At 53.3% G+C, this 18,293-nt stretch overlaps 1 protein-coding gene across 8 annotated transcripts in view; it reads right to left on the reverse strand.

Moving 5' to 3' along the window:
- Positions 1-18,293, reverse strand: part of IGSF9B (immunoglobulin superfamily member 9B) — a 58,495-nt gene that overhangs the window by 20,981 nt on the left and 19,221 nt on the right. For 3 of the 8 annotated variants that reach the window (XR_013992490.1, XR_013992491.1, XM_081037106.1), the window contains exons 6-19: positions 17,275-17,416; positions 16,811-16,956; positions 14,083-14,225; positions 13,623-13,763; positions 13,424-13,540; positions 12,992-13,142; positions 11,759-11,882; positions 9,323-9,498; positions 8,021-8,247; positions 7,037-7,121; positions 4,737-4,898; positions 4,316-4,361; positions 2,068-3,711; positions 523-568 (exon numbers count right to left, since the gene is read on the reverse strand). Coding sequence is in view for 4 of the 8 variants with exons in the window: in XM_081037106.1 (XP_080893232.1) it covers positions 523-568; positions 2,068-3,711; positions 4,316-4,361; positions 4,737-4,898; positions 7,037-7,121; positions 8,021-8,247; positions 9,323-9,498; positions 11,759-11,882; positions 12,992-13,142; positions 13,424-13,540; positions 13,623-13,763; positions 14,083-14,225; positions 16,811-16,956; positions 17,275-17,416 (3,350 nt within the window). In the remaining 4 variants the exon portion in view is untranslated. Of the gene's footprint in view, positions 1-522; positions 1,433-2,067; positions 3,712-4,315; positions 4,362-4,736; positions 4,899-7,036; positions 7,122-8,020; positions 8,248-9,322; positions 9,499-11,758; positions 11,883-12,991; positions 13,143-13,423; positions 13,541-13,622; positions 13,764-14,082; positions 14,226-16,810; positions 16,957-17,274; positions 17,417-18,293 lie in introns of all 8 variants that reach the window. The other 5 variants (XM_081037105.1, XM_081037103.1, XR_013992492.1 and 2 more) reach the window with 4 other exon arrangements.

Raw genomic sequence — 18,293 nt, forward strand, 5'->3', positions numbered from 1 at the left:
TGAAGTTCTCAGTTTTGGGGGGGTTAGGGGCAGGGGGTACTATGCCTGAGGCTGCTGGGGAAACAGGGCAGAGAAGGGGGTGGGGTGTTCCTGGGTACCGTGTGGCCCCAGACAGGTTTCCACAGGTGCAGAAATGCGAAGCGGAACTTAGGCATTCTGGGTCCCTCAGAGTGCATGCAGGGTCCCAAGGGGCTTCTGTGGAAGCTCTAGGTGTGTTGGCAGCAGGATGGCGAGGTGTCTGAGTGAGGAAAACTGCAGGGAGGCTGTGGGAGAGGGCTTGACATGTAGGGTGGGGTGATAAGCTGCAGCTAGGCAGTGCCCGAGCGTGGCCTGGTGGGACTGTTGGAGCAGCATGATGTGGGGAACTCAGAAGCCGTGGGGATCGAGGAGCAGAGGCTGCTGCCCCCACAGAGGGGGTGAGGGGATATGGCCTGGATTCCCCTGTAAAGGAAGCGATGGCCCTGCCAAAGCCCCGTCCGCCTGTCCACCCCCCACCCCACCCCAGCCGCGGAGCTCCCTTACCTATTGAGCTGAGGAGAGGCTTGTCTCGACAACACTGCCCAGATAGCTGAGATCAATCAGAAACAAAGCAGTTATCAACACAGGCTGTGGGGGAACCACCCACGCACACCCAGAGGGGAGGAGGGGAGGAGCACAGGGACCAGAGAACCGACAAGTGAGGTCAGAGAATGGGGTGAGGGGAAGGAGAGGAGAGAGACAGAGAACCAGACGGCACGATGGGACGAAGCAGATGAAAGCGCTGCAAAGCACAGACGACAGGGCTGCGCACACAGCATCTCCTGCACAGACACAGGCACGACGGCCACGGCCACCGCCCAACACGCCTGGCGTCTAGCTAGAGCTCTCCTCCACCTCCTGAGGCCCACTCCTTTTGCCCCCACCAGGAGCAGGATGGGAGTGGAGATGAGGCTTGCACTTCCAGGTACCAGAGAGGGTGGGAGTAAACGGGGCAGGGGAAGGGCACTGGGCTCCCTCCTCCTCAGCCGCCTCCCATCCTGCCTACCACCAGGCCAGCCTCTGGAACTCTCTGCTCCCCAGCACAGGCGGCCACATCAAGAAGAGCGACCAAAGGACGGAACCAGAGAAAAAGAGAGAAAGAGAAAGAAAGGGAGGGGGGGAAGGCAGGAGGGACTGGGGTGGGGGCACTATGGAGACATTGCACACTCTTCTGAGCAAGTCGGGCCAACCCAAAGAAGATGGAGAAGGAAGAAAGACGGACTGGAGAAGGAAGGGGAGGAAGAGGAAAAAGGAGGAAGGTAGGGAAAGAAAGACAAGAGAAAAAGAGGCACAGACAGGCATCCAGGCTGACTCTGGTACCTGGAATACCAGCTGCTACAGTTTAGAGTGTGCTCTCTCAGGCAGGCTGATTGCAGGAGCTTGTCTGTCTGTCTGTCTGTCTGTCTGCAGCTTCCTGTGAGGCATACAGGTTGGGGTGGGGTATGTGGCTCCAGGCACGGGGTTCACAGCCTGAGCTTTGGCTCTCAGCCTCCAGGCTGTGCCTTCTGGAGAGGCTGTGGGAGGGGCCCGGGGCTCACTAGGCTGTTAAGGGCAGGAGTTTGGGAATAGGAGCCCCTGGCCTGATGATCCAGGGAAGTCAGGTTTCAGAGTCTTGCTAAACAAGGGGGAGCTGGCGAAGAAAAGGAGGCTACATGCGAGGTCTCTGGGCAAACCCTGGAACCATCCCCAAAGCCAAGATCACAGGGACGTGGTGAGCTCTCCACTCCACAAGGAACTGGGGTGACTACCCAGACATGCCATGTCCCACCCCTTGCCCATGTGTGCCCACTCCATCACCCTGGGGGGCCTCCCGGGAGCTCTGAGCTCCTCATGCTCCTGGCAGAGTACCTGGGCAGGTAAGCCCCACTCCCACCTCAATAACCACACCCTGCTGACGTCAAGACCAGAACTCCTCTCCCGAAGGGATGCTGCAGCATGTCCAAACAAGCCCTGTCATTCGGGTTGATGGAAGGGTGGAGGGTGGGGTAAGGCATGGGGGCAGGAAGATGACCAGGTGAAGATGGGCAGGAGAAGCCAGCTCACACTCACCCTGAAGTAGATAACTGTGGTGGGGGGGGCTCTGGTCTAAGCAGCTCCTCCCCCATCCTTCGAGTCGAAGGCGTCTGTCCAAACACATCCAGGTTGTCCCCAGGCCCCGCAGGGCCTGGCGGAGGGGAGGGGTAGCCCGTGGCCAGAGTGGTAAAGCCCACGGTGGGCCGGTAGCTGGGGCTCCCACTGCGGCTGCTCTGGGATGGGGAGCCCGTGGATGGCGTGGACTTGCGAGAGAAACTGACAGCAGCCGGTGGTTGAAGGGTGATCTCGGACATCTCAGCCTGCTGCAGGAGGCCGGGGCGAGGCCGGGCCCGGGCAGCAAGCTCTGGGGAGCCAGTGCGGGAGCTGAGGGGACTTTGGGTCAGAGGCGAGAGCCGGGAGGGCTGTAGCACCACTTGATGTAAACTGGGTTCGGCGCGCCTGGCCTGCCGGGGGCTGGGCCGGGGCCGGGGTTCATACCACCGGGTGTCCAGGCCAAATGTACTGGGGCTGCCGTGCCCCCCCGGCTCGGCTGGCTCGGGGTAAGGCAACACGGGTATGCCCATACCTTGGCTGGTATGTCTTAGCTGCCCTTGGCTCACCAGAGGTTGCATAGGTCTGTCCTGCCACTTGGCGGCGGTGGGCACTGGGACAGGGCCTCTGCCTGGCGACTTGCCTGCCCAACCCTTTGGCGCTTCCAGAGACAGGATGCCCGGATAGGCCGCGGGCACCTGGAGGGAGGTGGGGGGCAGTCCTCGGGGGAGGCAGGCCTTAGGCTGCAGACTCTCAGCTACATCACAGGGGTGCAGCTGGTGGGGGAACATCATGGCTGGGGTTTCCAGTCCCCCAAAGGGGAATTCTGGCCTGCCCCAGGGCTCAGGGGAGCGCCCTCCTGTGGGTGTCTGAGTCAAGGGCAGCGTGCTGTTGGAAGCATTCTCGCCATTTTCCTCAGGGATGGTGGGGTGGCCAAAAGGCCCCTCAGTATGCAGAGGTGGAGAGGACATGACAGAGCTCAAGGGGCTGCCCACTTCTGGCATGTAGAAGGGTGGCGGCTCCACCTCCCCAGGGCTGCTGCTGCTGAGGTACCCATAATACTGGCTGTGGTGGAAGGGCCGGGGAGCAGGGGGCCTGGCTTGGCCTGTCGCCTGGAGCCGACCTTCCAGGCCTCCGGGGCCCTCCAGGCCACGGGGCTGGAACCGAGGGCTGTATGCTGGTGGTGGCAGGTAGGACTCCTGGCTGGATGACAGAGGGGTCAGCTGGGACTTCAGGGCCGCCACAGAAGCAGGCACGAGCGGGTCCTCATTCTCCTCGTCAGACTGGCGGAACTCAGGGTACATGTCCGTCTCCTCTGCAAAGGGAAAGCCCTCGATGCGCCTGCCTTTCACTGAGGGCTCCACCTCGGAGGGACCCATCACAAAGCGGCCGTCAGGACCTCTGCTGATGAGCTCAATGGGCGTAGTGGCCTCAGCCTCAGCCTCAGCCTTGGCCACGCTGTACTTCTTGCTGCTGATGGCCCTCTTAGTCTTCTTGTACAAGGACAGTTCTTTCTCCCGGGAAGGACTCAGCATCCTTTTGGCTGCTGGCTGGCCCTGGTCATCGGAGGACTCCGATGGGGCCCGGAGCGTCCGGATGCTCTCTGGGCTCACCTTGCCAGAGGACAAGCTGTGGGAACAGGCAAGAGAACAGGAGGGATGAGGCAGGGGACACACTGGTCCATCACTTATTTCTGTTCTCTTAACAAACACCAACCACAAACTCTTGGGAAGATAAGACTAAGGAAAAAGACTGCAGATGGGCTGCATATTTTGGCATGAAACTCTTTGGCCAACTCGATTGTCTAGATGTGTTTACTGAGTGAATACCCACATTTCTACTTTTATTCCGCCCTGCCCCTCTTGTTGGCCATGCTCTAGTCACGCCTACAACTTTACTCCCAAGTTGCTCACGAAAAGCAAGCTCATTTTAATATTAACTTGTGCAAAATATATTAAGAAGGCAAATCTGTTACAATGACCTGAAAAACACAGAAATACACTCCAAAGCTAAGAGAAATACGTTATCTGTGAATTTGTATTGTCCTTGTTACTGCTACCTCAATGGAAGACCATGTGGACAACTTCAGATTACCACGCAGATCACCACCAGTCAACTGCTTAGAAACACTGTCATGGGGCTGAGTGAAGCAAACCATGTCCCGACCCTCCACCCTCCACCTACACACCACAAACAGCTATGTCACAGTTCTCCTGGGTCCAGGGGCACTTACGGAGACTCCAGACTCTTCCTGCAGTGAGTGATGGAGAGTGGAGGGTCTGGAAGGAAACAAGGGGAGAGAGAGCCTGCTGAGGCCTGAGACAACGAAACATGTACCAGCTGTCAACAGGACCTCAAGCAGAGCCACAGAGGGAGGCAGCTCCTTTCAACATCTGGTTGCTTTGGGTCCACTTTAGACTCTTGTGCCCACGCACCACCAGGCCCTGCCTTCACCCTAGTTCTGGTCCACCAGACTCTCCCCACTATCCCTGCTTCCTTTCACCCTCTTTCAAATCAAGTCCCACTGGCAGCTCTACCCATAAGATCCAGTTTCCCTCTTCTCAAGGGGGACCATGCTGAAAGTGGGCCATCTCTCCTGATGGGAAGCTTTTGAAATAGGGCCAGGGAAAGTGTGTGGGGGGGGACACACCCACCTTTTTTGCGCTTCAGCTTACGCTTGCGCTGCTTGTTGACAAAGCAGGCGGCCAGGGTGCTAAACAGGATGGCAGCTGCCAAGAAGCAGATGGTAGCTACAATTCCAGCCAACACAGGCCGAGCTAACCCGTCATCGGTCAGGTCTGGCTGTGGGAAGATGTCTGCAGGGAGGGGCAGAGAGCATGTATGAGTCCTCTCTTCCCCCCTCCCCCCGCCCCAGGACCCCACCCAGTTGCCAGGTGTTTCCCCTGCCTCTGTTGTACAGACAATTTTAGGCTCGGGTGCCATGTTCAATTCTAGCACTGAAGAGGTTTGAATGGCAGGGAGTAGGGAGAAGAGGGGATAGTTTACAGAACGCAAGTAGTCACCACATAGCTGGTAAAGAATAAACACCATTTATATCTTACCCCTATGGGAATAATAATTTCAATAATAATCTAGACTTATCTAGTGCTTTTTACAAAGTGCTTTCATGCACATTATCAGATATTCTCACATTAACCCCATGACAGAGCACATGTTATTGTTCTCATTCTCTAAGTGAAAAATCTGTGACTGACTGTATGAGAGACACGCTTACACAGATACTGCATATCAGTGCCACAACTACACACAGTTACTCTAGTTAGGTGTTTTCCTCCATCCATCATGTCATCTCCACCAATGAGAGCCTAGATGTGAAGGCTCCTTGAGGGTAAAATATTACAGCTGGGATAGCGGTTATGACTCTACAATTCAGATCCATCCGTTTCTAACTCCTTAACTACAGGCTGAGCAACTTCTACAGGGAGGAAGAGCACATCTTGGTCATCTTAGGTACAGAATGCTAGAGCCAGCAGTGATGTAGTTAATAGGTCCAATTTCCTCGTTTTGCAGGTAAAGAACCGAGGCTCACTTTGTGCCCAAATTCAGAGAGCTCGTTAGTGACAGAGCCACGACTAGACCCCAGTCTACCATATTATACAAAGGATAGTTATATGAGTTATGCCATTCTTTAGGCTCATCAAAGGGGAAATCTATATACTCTAATACATTTGGCCAGAATCCATTCCTATGTCAACAATAACAATGGATAAAAATAATCCAAAGCATGCTGATTGGCTGAGAAGAAGGGTAACGGCTACAGTTTCTGGAAATGGGGGCTTAACTATAGGGAATGCTGAGGTTGCTGCATCGTCATTCACCCCGAGGAATCATCCAACTATGTATGTTTCCCTTTGGGAGCCAGACACAAAGCCACTGAATACAAAACAGTTCACTGAGATAAGCCCACAAAACCCTCAAGTCTTTTATCCTGGCCTTGCTGCAAGCTCTATTCCCTGTTTCTCCATCTCTCTGAGTCTCTTCCCTGGAGGGAAGTCAAGACAGAAGTATGCTGGGTTCTGCTGCCTAAAGGAGGTACCTTTGTGTATTGGAAGAGAAAAAGCCCCGTGGTGCATAATATATGAGACAGAAGTCACATTCCACTCCTCCCACATGCTCTAATGCCACTTGTGTCCTGTCCTACTCTCCCCATATCTGCCCACCCCAGCGCTTGGTCAAGCTCCTTGCCAATTGGTCCCAGGGGTCTTTGTGTGAGCAGTACCCATGAAGAAGGTGGCACTGCGTTATCACTAAGCAAGCACCTCTTCCCATACCAGGAAACACTCCACAAGGGGAGGGAGGGACCCTGCTATGTTTCACTAACTGTAGCTGGAGAAAGATGTGTAGAAACGGGACCAGGGCCAAGAAAAAGAAAGAGAAATTGAGAAAATGCTGGGGAATTGCCTTTGGAATGAGCCTGAAAAAAAAAAAAAATCCAGGGAGAGGAAGGAGTGGAGGGAAACAACACCAAACAACAATTTTCCAAATAAAACCACCATAATTATAAAGCAGTCTTACAATAGGCATTTAATAGATACTTGTTGACCTGTTGTCTCTTTGCTCCTACTCACCACCCCACCAATTACAGAGGATCGCACTGGAGGAACCAAATTTTAAGCAAAGTAACTTAAAGCAAGTTCTTTTTGACTACTATAATGAGAATATTAGCTGACTTTTTTTCTGTGGCCATCTCATAGAAACTGTCATTAACGCAGCTCTTCGTGGGAGAAATCCCATCCATCATGAACAAAGAAACATGGGTCTGATGGGCTGAAGAAGAAATACAACTCACAGTTTCAACTAGAGCATGTTTCTAATGTTCCTATGTTTCTAATTCGGCCTCTCTTCCAGTATTAGCTATTTCACAAAGGGACTTCCATGGAGCTCTGGGGACTATGTCCCTACAGTTGTACGAGCACCCCCACCCCCAAAGTACCTGTGCTGGAAACGCCGGCAATGTTGCTGGGCTCGCTGATCAGATCCTGCATGACCGCCAAAACCCGGAACTCGTACCAGGTGTCCTACAGCCCCAGGAACAATACCCTATCAGCCAAGGGACCGGAGACAGCCACCGACCCACCACTGACCCCGCCACCACTGACCCCCCCACCACTGACCCTGCAATGATAGATAGGTGCAATGAATGATAGGTGCTGTGTCTCATAGAACACAGCACCCAAAGCAGTGAGTACTAGAGATGTTTAACCACCAGCTCTCAGGTTATTAAAAAAAGTCCTGATTTGTAGCATTTGCCAATCATCATAGTGTAAGCACTCAGACCATGGCTGATTTCAAGCGAGGTCACTGAAAAAAGTGTTGGGAAGAGATGTACACAGGGGCTCTCCGGAGCCGCCATTTGCCAATCCCAGTACTAAATGAATATTCAGGGAAGAAAGACAGAAAGAGAGATGAGATTATCTATATTCCTGAAATAAGCTGCTTCCTCTCTCCAGCTAGAGAGACATCAAAGTTTAAAGGGAGTCAGCTGATAAAAATAATATATTCTCCAGGGCTCTCAATTGTAAAAGGGTGAAGCTAGGAGACAGTCCTTCTGAGAAATCCTTTGCCCATCCCAGTTAGGCTCCTAGCAAGGAGCTGAGGTCAGTGTCTGGTTACCGTGAGGGACTCATGCCCTGCCCTGCCCTAGCTTGTGTCAGCGCTTAGAGAAACCTCTCACGGCGGTACAACTCCCCACTGCCACAGAGCTGGACCTGAATGTTCAGGACCTCAGTCACTAGGATCAGAGTATTCCAAACCTTGGTAGCAGATCTGAGAGAATAGAGGAACAGCGGTGTGGCACAGTACATGGCCAGACCTCATACACCCGAGTTACGACATTCAAAGCTTCCAGTGCTTCTAGAAAGAGTCCTGTCACTTTCAGATTTTGGAAAGAAGAAGCAAGGGAAAGCTAGGTCCTCACCTGTGACAGATCCTTGGCAAAGAATTCTCCATCGGTGCCTGGGATGGCGTCATCTAACATCTCCCAGCGTTCTCCGACACGAAACTCCATGACATAGCGGTCAATAGGAAAGCTGTGGTTGGCAGGTGGGAGCCAAGACAGGAGTACACCCTGTTGGGTCCGATTGGCTGTGAGGCACCGTGGTGGGGTAACCAGCACCAGAGGTTCTGGAGTTGTGATGGGGAATGCTGAAGTGGCAGGAGAGAGAAGGGAGACAGCACAGGAGTGCTGAGGTCACCTCATCCTCATCAGCCCAGGGCTATCTTCTGGCTCAGCATGTGTCCCCTGGGGAACCATGGCCCCAAGGCGACAGGCTACATGTCCACATGCCAGTGCATGCATCATTTCAGGGGCAAAAATGTTACAGAAAAGAGCCCTCCTGACGCAAAGGAAGGAGGCAGGGCAAGTGGGCCCAAAGCTTCATGCTCCTGTTTTCAGAGTACTTCTAAAAGTCTTTTCTGAGGGAACTGAGTTCCTCAAAAGGAAACAAATGGGAACTACAGGGAACAGGAAGAATTAAATGCAATTATCTTTTTAATAAGATAGTATCTTTAAAAAAATACTACAAAATGTATCTTTTGTTCTCCTCTAAGGAAGTAGGAAAATCTTCCCACACACACTGTTCACTCTTCCAATTCCCTTCTTAGCCCTGGTGGAAAATCAAGGCCCAACAAGGGAGCTCATTAGTGGGGTAAGCACTCTGTCACTGCTGCCCCACTTGGTGGCAGTAAAGCAGGCTGGAGTGGTGCCACCTGTTCCCAGCTGCTCTCTCTGGTCCCAGAGAGGAAAACAAACAAAACTGCAGCCAGAAGGGACAGAGTGAGCCACTGGATCCAGGAAGGGTCAGCTACACGCATGCCACTGAATGAGGCCGGGAGCCAGAGGAGAGAACCAGCAGGAGTACAGAAGGACGCAGGATTCCCAATTTCCCCTGGGAAGCCACATGAAGATGCAAACATGTGGCCTGACCAGGAAGGATAAAAGTCAAAGTCTCTTCCTTCTATCTAAGGATACAACAGGAATCTGGCCCAAAAGTGCTCCGATGTTGGTCGAGGCCCTTTGGTCCAGACAAACCTCCCAGAATGACATGAGAAATCCTTATTGGAGATCAAACGACAGGATTGTATAAAGCATTTAGCAAGGTGCCTGGCATATAGTAAGCAGTAAATGTTAGCTGCCAGGACCATCACTGCCCTCACTGCCTTTATCTACCCCAGAACCTCTGGGAAATACCCTTAAGACATCACCAGCCCGGGCCCTCACCTAAAGTGTTCACAGTGACCACCTCACTGAAGGCGCTCGTGCCCAGCTTATTCTGGGCCAGGACACTGAACTGGTACGCTGTCTCGGGCTCCAGGGCATCCGCTAGCAACCAGCTGGGTCCTGGCGGCACTGACAAAGACAGCCAGTCATGGGGTCCAAACTGTGCCCGCTTCATCCTGGCCAAGAGAAGGAGAGAGGATCGGGGACAAGGGGGTGCGGTGGGTTACACTGGAGACACATGAGTGCAGGCCAGGTCCTCAAGGAGGTGGCAGCTGGTGGACCTGGCTTTCCCAGGTTCAAGGACGGGAAGAGGTAATGACCAAGGTGGGATGCCCTACCCAACTTTGGCTGTGCCAATCCTCACGATGCCAGGTCACCAGCCACTGCCGGTACCTCTTCTTCTAAAAGGGACCCTTAGGTGTAAGTCATGCTCAAAACACTGGTCAAATTACCAATTGCACTTTAGGAGAATCTCACCCTGGTCATAACCCTAAGAGTGGCTCTGCCTTGGGAAAGCGAGGACTCTGGAAACAAGGCAGATATCATAGTACGAAAGTGATGATGAGCAACTCAGCAATAGCAGGTCTAAAGAAGGAACCCAAGTGACCTCGGCCACCCACCCTCGCAGGGACAGCCAAAAGTGGGACCTAGAGAAACCCAGAGGACAAACTCAGTCCAACCAGGTTTGAGTCCCCTGTGGAAGTCCAGAGCACATGACAAAGATGACCAGGGATTTCCCCACAGAGGGGACCAGGGTCCCTACGGCCTTAAGGGTTAAAAATCACAATGAAAGGGAAGGTCACACGGTGCGTGCAGAACACTAACACTTGTTCTACACGGCCAATGAAGACGGCCTGTCTGCAGTCTACAGGTGCAATGGCCAGCATCACCACTGGGAGGAGCCATCGTTCTGTGTACTGAGACATTAGGCAACCCTCTCACAGCCCTGTGCTACAACTGAGTAGAATCCCACAGGTTCCCCTCTAAGTTAAAGACTCACTACCACGTATGCCCAGGAGTTGGAGCTGAGGCAGTGGAAAGCATAGCAAAAGAAGCTAAAAGCCAAATGTCTCAGTCAACACATGGAGAGTTAGAGGCAGTCAGAAAGAATGGAGGGAAGATCTCCCAACATTTGCACCCGCCATTTCCCGCCCAGGCACCAAAGCAAATGAGCAAAGTGTGACAAAGCGATGCAGGTGAGCAGCAGCATGGAGCAGAGCCTCAAGCAGCAAGGGAAACCCCGATCTATGCCCAGATCTGGCATCCCCAAAGGTAGCTTCACTATGCTAAACGCCCTGCCCTGGCCACGCAGCACCCAGCAGGGTTGTTAGGAGCACCCCCACCTCCTGACCCCGCCCCTTCCCTGCCTCAGGAAGGCTAGAGAAAAGGGGTGGGAGGGTGTTCTGGTTGCAACTCAGAGTTCCCCAAGCTCACCATTTAGGTCCAGTTTGCCTCTCCAGAACTCAAAATGCCTAGGATATTCAAACTCTGGGAAATATCCGCCAAATCACCATGACGGGAAAGAGCAGGTTCCTTCTTAACTTCCCTTGCTGTTGAGAAGTATATCAAGGGCTCTCACTGAGTTACCCTCTGTATATGAGGTTTCCTCCTCCCTAAGCCTTGGCTGAGCCTGGTGGGGAATACCCACCCACGTGATACAGGTCTGAGAAGGAGGAAGTGAGGGGGCTCATCTTCCTCACTCAAGGATGAACCCATGACTCAGGTGGCCAGTTCCTGGCTCGTAATAGGAATGTAGGGAGAGGGAGATCCTAAGGTGATTGGAAGTGGGTCAGCTGTGGCTCCTCTCTTCCCCTTTTCTATGTGTCCTGTCTTCATCCTGATTCGTGCAACTCTGAGATCTGTCTACCCCAAGGTTTGGGCAAAGATGTCAAAGTGCTGCATCTGGCTAAATTAATAACAGAGATATAGACACAATACAGACACACAGTCCTACAGAGGAAGTGCACATGCTAGAGACCAGGCCAAGAAGGTAAGTGCTCCTTCATGCTGGCTTCTGGAACCACTGGGGAAGGGACAGAATAAAAATTGCTTCCAGCTGGGCGGTTTCACAATGCCCTTGAAGATTAGGAGTCTCTTCCAGACTCCAGAGGATAGAGGAACCTAAAGGAAGAATGAACTAAGGACACAAAAAGGGGGCAGTGAGATAAGCTGGGGAGAGAGCAACAGAGGGTAACAGCTCAGGCAACAGCCCAAATCAGCTTCCCAAACCTTCTAGGCTGGGAATACAGGAGCGCCCAGAGTCCCTTAGACACGCCCATCCCCCATAAGGATTCAGTCACTGTGTCAACACAGCTCATCGTCTGGAGGACTGGAGAAGAACCATACCCTTTTCATAACCTCCACCCACCCCAGGGACTGGCTGAAGTAGGGGTGGGGAGGGAGAAGCAGAGAGCAAAGCATGCAGGGCTGACTCACAGAGGTCCGTACCAAACTGAGAATGTCTGCTCGAATCCTCCATCATAGCCTGGCTCCCAGGACACGTTGGCAGTTGTCATGGAGACCTGGACCCGGACACTGCCTGGGGCATGGGGGCTGGTGCCTGGAGACCAAGTGGAGACCTCTCTCAGACTGAAAAGAACTGAGGCCACTGAGCTGGGCACCCGTAACCTTGCTGCGTATAGCAAAAGGCCACACGCCAGATGGAGTGACTAGGGGTGGGGGACACTGAGGAGCTGGCCCCCAAGCCTACTGGGTAGGAGGGCTGGAGAAGGAAACCCAGCCCACTATGCAGTCCAGTCCATCTAACAGGAAAGGGCATAAGCATGAGGAATGTGGGCCAATGGGAAACCAGAACCCTCCATCACCCTAGGACAAAGTCCTGTGCTCACCTATCAAGCACAGAAACACTCTCCATTAAGGTCACAGGCAAGCCAAAAAGCCTCTCTCCTGTAAAGTTTTCAGCCTCAGGAGACAGCCATAACCACCCAAATACCAACGTGAGGGGCAGCAGAGCACAGCAATCAAGAACTTCAACTTGGATTTGAGGCCTGGCCCTACCACTCATCAGTGATGTGGCACTGGGCAAGGTGTTTGATCCCTGCCCGCCTTGCTTTCAATGAATGTCCACTGGGGCAACAGTGGCTCCCACTACATAAGTTGTAAATGACAAGGCACCACTTGGTACAGAGTCTAGAACTACTAGTAAATGCCACAAAAGTGTTGGCTCTTGTTACAACTGTAGCTATCCCGAAGAGCAGGCAAACTGGTACACACTGAGGTCCTGGGGACACATACCTCAGGCAGATAAGTGGGATCAGAATGCCTGGTGCCCCAGGAAATGTGAACATCAATTACGTCCTCAGTGCCAGGCCCAGGCTGTGGATCACAGTGCTGTCACCCCTCCTCGATCCCCTCATTCCAGGCCTTCCAGCCTTCCCTCTAGAGCCTACCCTCAGAGCTCTGAGCAGTTGCTACTGGCCATGCATGTGCCTTGTTTCTGAGTCAGAGGGGGTTGCTGGGTACATTCTGCCTGTCCTCATCAGAAAAAGACCTATCCAGGGAAGACCCCATGTCACCTCCCTTACACAGCGTCCACAGAGGTCTGGGGCTGCTTGTGGCAGGCTGCTGGTTCAGGGTGGAATAACTTGTAAAAGATGCCGACACCTCCCAAGCACCCAGAGCACCACCCGCCTGCCCACGGCCCCGTACCGATGACAGTCAGGTGGGTACTGGCAGTGATGCTGGTGACCACGTTGGTAGCGATGCACTCCCACTCCCCGTGGTCCTCCTTACTCAGGGCTCGAAACTGGAGACTCCCGCTAGGCAGGGTGTTGTGCTTGCTTCTGCTGGGCTTCCCTACCTTGGCCAAACAAGGGGGCAAGGAGGAGGGCAGGAGCAGGGCGGCAGGGGAGGAGTCAGGTCGGGCAGGGGAGAAGAGAAGCCACCAACAACTCAGGGGTCGGAGAAGAGGATGGAGAGGGCAGTGCCTGAGCACTCAGCCTACACCCCTCCAGGCCCCTCTTCTAGGCCTCCCATCTGGAAGTCACCCAGACTTCACAGCACTTGGCCCCTCAGAAGAGAGCCACTATCGGGTCTTTCCCCTCCACCATGCTTCCCGGAAGCTCCAGAACCCAGAGGTACCTTTCTCCACGTGATGACAGGGAATGGGTCCCCTGCGGCAGCACAGGGAATAAGTAGCTCCCGGCCGGCCTCCTGCCTGTACTCCCAGCCTGGTAGCACCGTGAAATACGGGGGGTCCTAGGGAGAACATGGCAAGGCTGTGAAGGCAGGCATTAAGGGCACCTGCCACACAGAGGCTGCTCATTGTCCTGCGCCTCACCTTCAGGACAAGCCGCGCAGGAGCAGACTGGCCCATGGTCCCCAAGGTATTGTAAGGCACACAGGTGTAAGTGCCAAGGGCCTCCTCTGTGGCCTCCTCAATTCGAATGGAGCCATCCTCCATCAAGGTCCAACCTAGATTCTGCCAGAGCAGACAGTAGAGCGGTGAGCCATGGTCAGAAGGTGAACATTCAGTCCCAGACCCACCAGACCACACATGGGCTGGGCCATCTCCACTAGCCAGCCTGGGGACAGGCTTCGACAGAGCACCGGTTACCCTGGGGACGGGGTTGGTAAGTGCCCTGCTGGACTGCAGACCCCCATGGGAAGCAGCTCTTTGCTTTCCCAGAGGTTTTAGTGGCAAGTGGAGGAGTCCTAGCAGGGAACCAGAGGCCCAGAGGCAGCGTCTCAGAGTTAGGAGGGTGCATCTCATTGGGACCCCGCATGCATCTCTCTAGCACCTTCTCAACCTGCAGGGGGCGGCCATCCTTGTTCCACTTGACCACAGTGGCCGGTGGCTCTGCGTCCACAGGGCAACGGATATAGCCATGAATTCCCACTGGCACATAGATTACGGGGGGCATGTTGAGGACACGGGCTGGGTCTGCAGAGGGGTAGTGTTGGGGTAGGAGAGAAGAAAGATACAAGAGAAGTCAAGAAGGGAGAAATCCAGGCAGGGGACTGGGCCACCACACAGGCACCCCAAGGTACCACCTTTCACATCCTCCACCCATTCAGTAAACACTGCGTGTCTTCAGTGCTCAACACAGTGCTAAGTGCTGTAATAAGATGGATAAACCCTGGCCCTCCTGGGCTTACAGAGGGCCACCGAGCACAGGCTGCAGTCTTCTTTCTTCTGTCCAGCCTACAGTATTCTTAAGCACTTCTGTTTTGAATGCTCGGAGGCACTCAAAAGCACGTGCTGGCCTGCTCCAGTCTGCAGCACTCCTCAAATGTTTCTACTCATGAACTTTACTGGTGGGCTGCCCATTTCCTCAGCCTCTACTATGCTCCAAACCTCAAAGTCAACACTTGACCACACCCTCCCCCACCTGCTCCTTATCCCAAATCCCTATCACCAAGCAGCACTTCTCTTTCTACATCCTAAGCCAAAAGAGGAATGTCAGTTCTATGCATAAGGTGGGCAGAGGCATAAAACCACAGGTGGTTCTTCTCTCCTCTCTGGTCTGCTGGTTGCCCAGTCTCCCAGGCCTCAGTTTCCCACTTGTGCAGCTGGCATACAGAATCAGCCTTGGACACAGAACAGATGACAGGTTCCCGGGACAGCAGCGAGAGCCGCACACCCTGTCATATGAGTGAGTCATCACCTTTTGATTCTCCCCAATTTCCCTGAGGACTACCGAGGAGAAAGATCCAGAACTTCCAGGGAAGCAGTGAGGATGAATGAGCTGGTATCTTTTAAGCATTTGGAGCTCTTCAGAGAACAGCATTACATAAATACCAGGCCGAGTTATATATTTAGACATAGCTTTCTACTTTTGTATGGTGGAGGGTTTTTTTTTTTCCTCTCCAAGGTTTTCAAAGGGTTTATGAATGAGAAATACTCTGAACACTGCTTTTTGCAGAAATAAAGATCCTTGTTTCACCCACCTGAAAATCTCACCCCCCGGATTCTCTTTGAAGGCAGGAAGGAGGTAAAAAAGGACAAGTGTAAGTGGGTGATGGTGCTGGAGAGAGACCAGGAAACCACACCCCTCTCTCAAAAAACAAATGGCCCATCGCTCCGAGAATGGGGCCTCAACCCTGGTTATACTCATCACCCTTCTGAAGATCACCCCCTGTTGGCTCTCTCCCTCCTCCTCCACTGCCACCTTCTTGCCCAGGTGACATAAGCCAGCCGAGATGCTGCTCCAAGTGGCATCTTTCCTTCCCTCAGCTACTTCATATCCAGCACAACTTAGGGCACATGGTAAGTCACTTATAAATAGCTTCTTGACTTGTTTTTTTCTACTGCAGGTCTGGGCGGGACAGACCTGATGTTGGATCACACAGCTTTTCTTGGGCCTCATAGCTCTTAAAATCATGGGACTCATAATACGGCATGCTGAACATCCTTGGAATTGGCTGAGAGCAGAAGTGGAGAAATTACGCCTATGCCCCCAACAGCAAAAGTATTGTACAGAAAAGAAAACGATGAGAATGAGAGGTTAGGAGTTCGATGGGGCTCGCCTGGCTTCACTACCACGTCCACTCAATGGTAGACAGTACAAATACCCAGCTCTGTGAAGCACGGTTGGAGAAGAGCCCCGCCTCCTGGAGTTACCAATTGTTCTTCTACTTGTCCCCAGTTCAAATGCTGACTCCAGACTGTTATACTTCTCACCCTGCCACTCCACACCCCTGGAGGTGAGCAGTTCCACACCAGCCCTCAAGTGATGGAGAGCCTGTCACCTACAACAACAACATGGGGCACTTGTTGCCTGAGTGACAGGGCCAACAGCAAATCAAAAGGAAGAAATTAATCTCCATTACTCATCCTTCTCTCTCACAGCTATCAGCTTGTCAGGGGGTGGGGAAACAATGACTATGCTGAACTATTTAAGATTAGAAAACTAAATTATTCTGATTGCACAAAAGCCCTCGATTGTTCGGGCATGAGGAGCAGCTCATTCATTTGGATCTCAGGTAGCCCCAGAGAAACGCAAGGAGGAACGAGTGTTGGTAGAATTGGATCAAGTCACCCCAGAAGAGGGTTCCGTACCCTCACCCCACACACCTGTCCAGGGTAGGGGAAGGCAGACAGCTGACAGGAAATCTAATCCTACACAGGTTCAAGCTACAGTCCCTCAGATACCTGAAGAAAAAAGCACCAGAGGGCATCTCATTCAAGGCACAGAGGTGCTGGCTAGCATTCCATGCAAGCACAATCGTTCAGAAGGTCTGCCGATCCTTGAATCCAACCAAAGCCCAGCTGTGGAATGAGTTAGCTAGCACGTGTAGTCCTGGTCCACAGAAGACACACTATAAGGGCCTGTTTCATCTCCATTGATCAGCCCAGGTTTCGGCCTCTTCTTGAGCTGTCCCTCCTTCCTGCCTCAGTCATTCCTCCACCTTACATTACCTTGAATAACATTTGGTGTCTGCTGCCCTCCAGCCTCCAGTCTGGCTAATGTGGCCTGAACCTTCTGGAACCCCCACCAACCGAGGCTCTCCCTCACCCCTACTCACACTGCACAGTCAGGTAGGCCGAGGCTGAGGGGGAGCGCCCCAGACTGTTGCTAGGGACACAGGTGTACTTCCCCGCATCCTCAGGCTTCACACGGAATATTATCAGGGTCCCATCAATCAGGATTCGAACTCTCAGCTTCAGGTCACTATGAGGAGACAAGGAGATATGGAAGGGAAAGTGTTGGCAAGTGAGAAAACAGGATCTTCCATGAAACACCAGAGGCAAGATAACAATGAGTCCCCTCACTCCCATGTATGAGGAAGGAGACCCAGGGTGCGCTCGCATTCCCAGGGCCCCTCTTAAGTATGCAGACACTGGCCCTCATATGTGGGACATGTGGACCGACTACCCCCTCTCCAAGTCCTTAGAGGCCAAAGGCAGCATGCAGCTTCCTCTTCTCAGAAGCCTTGCCCTTGGGGACTTGTCTGGGCACCTCCCTGAGGGGTCAGGGCAGGGTGCTCACTTCTGAAAGTAGACGTTCTCATCTTGCCAATACCAGGTGTAAGTGAGGTTGCCGGGATATGCCTCTGCACGGCAGGTGAGCAAAGCATCTTGGGATATGTTGACAGTGATGTTCTCAGGAGGGGACACTATGAAAGGAGGCCCTGGGGACACAGGAAACAAATATGACCTCACCTGGGGAGGCAGGGAAGAACAAGAGCAGCAGGGCCTCACAGGAAGCTCTGAGATGCCTCAGAAAAGTGCCCTGAACCCTGAGACAGAGCTACGGCAGCACTGGCCCCAAGAGTCAGCAGCACAACACCAGGCAGTTGTCATGGAGACGTTTCTAATGCTATCAGAGCTCAGGTTCTTCCTCTCCCTATGGGTCCCAGAGATGCAGATGGTGTTGGATATGGCCAGAGTGCCGCATCCCCTTGAGCCAGCTGTAGACGCCTTCTTGGTACATACTTATACCCCACCTCCATGCCAAATCCCTCATAAATTCTGGCTCCCCAAACCAGCCACCTAATCCCTCCCCCATAAACACTCGGGTCTTCTTGGCCATCCTTCTCTCCAGCAGAGCCCCAAGCAGCAGGCATACAGAAGGGTGAAAGGCCCGTCTTTCAGTCCAGAGCAAGGAATAATCTCGCCTCTGAAGGAGCAAGAGGTTTGTGCTGCTTACCAGGCAGAGGTTAAAAGGGCAAACTCAGGGGAGAGGAGGTAGGGGAGAGCAGAGTGAACAGAGGGTAGAATTCCAGCAGTCCCTGGTGCTGGCTTTGCAGACAGGCTGAAGCTGCCACCTGGCTCTCTCCTGAGAGGCCAGCTCTCCTCCAAGCTGCCACTCAGCACTCCAAGTTGGAAGGAGGCAGGAAGAGCATGTGCCTCAGCACCCCGGCAGCCTGGACAGCTGCCACCAACGCTCACCAGCTCCTCCAGCAGGTGGTGGGTCAGAGGTGGAGCAGGTAGATGGGCAAAGCACAGAGAAGAGACCCCGCCATCTAGATGCCTCCCCTTCTGGGGCACTCTGGGGCCCCAGACAGG

This window comes from Rhinolophus hipposideros (assembly GCF_964194185.1).
Source record: "Rhinolophus hipposideros genome assembly, chromosome: 24".
NCBI classification, from domain to species: domain Eukaryota; kingdom Metazoa; phylum Chordata; class Mammalia; order Chiroptera; family Rhinolophidae; genus Rhinolophus; species Rhinolophus hipposideros.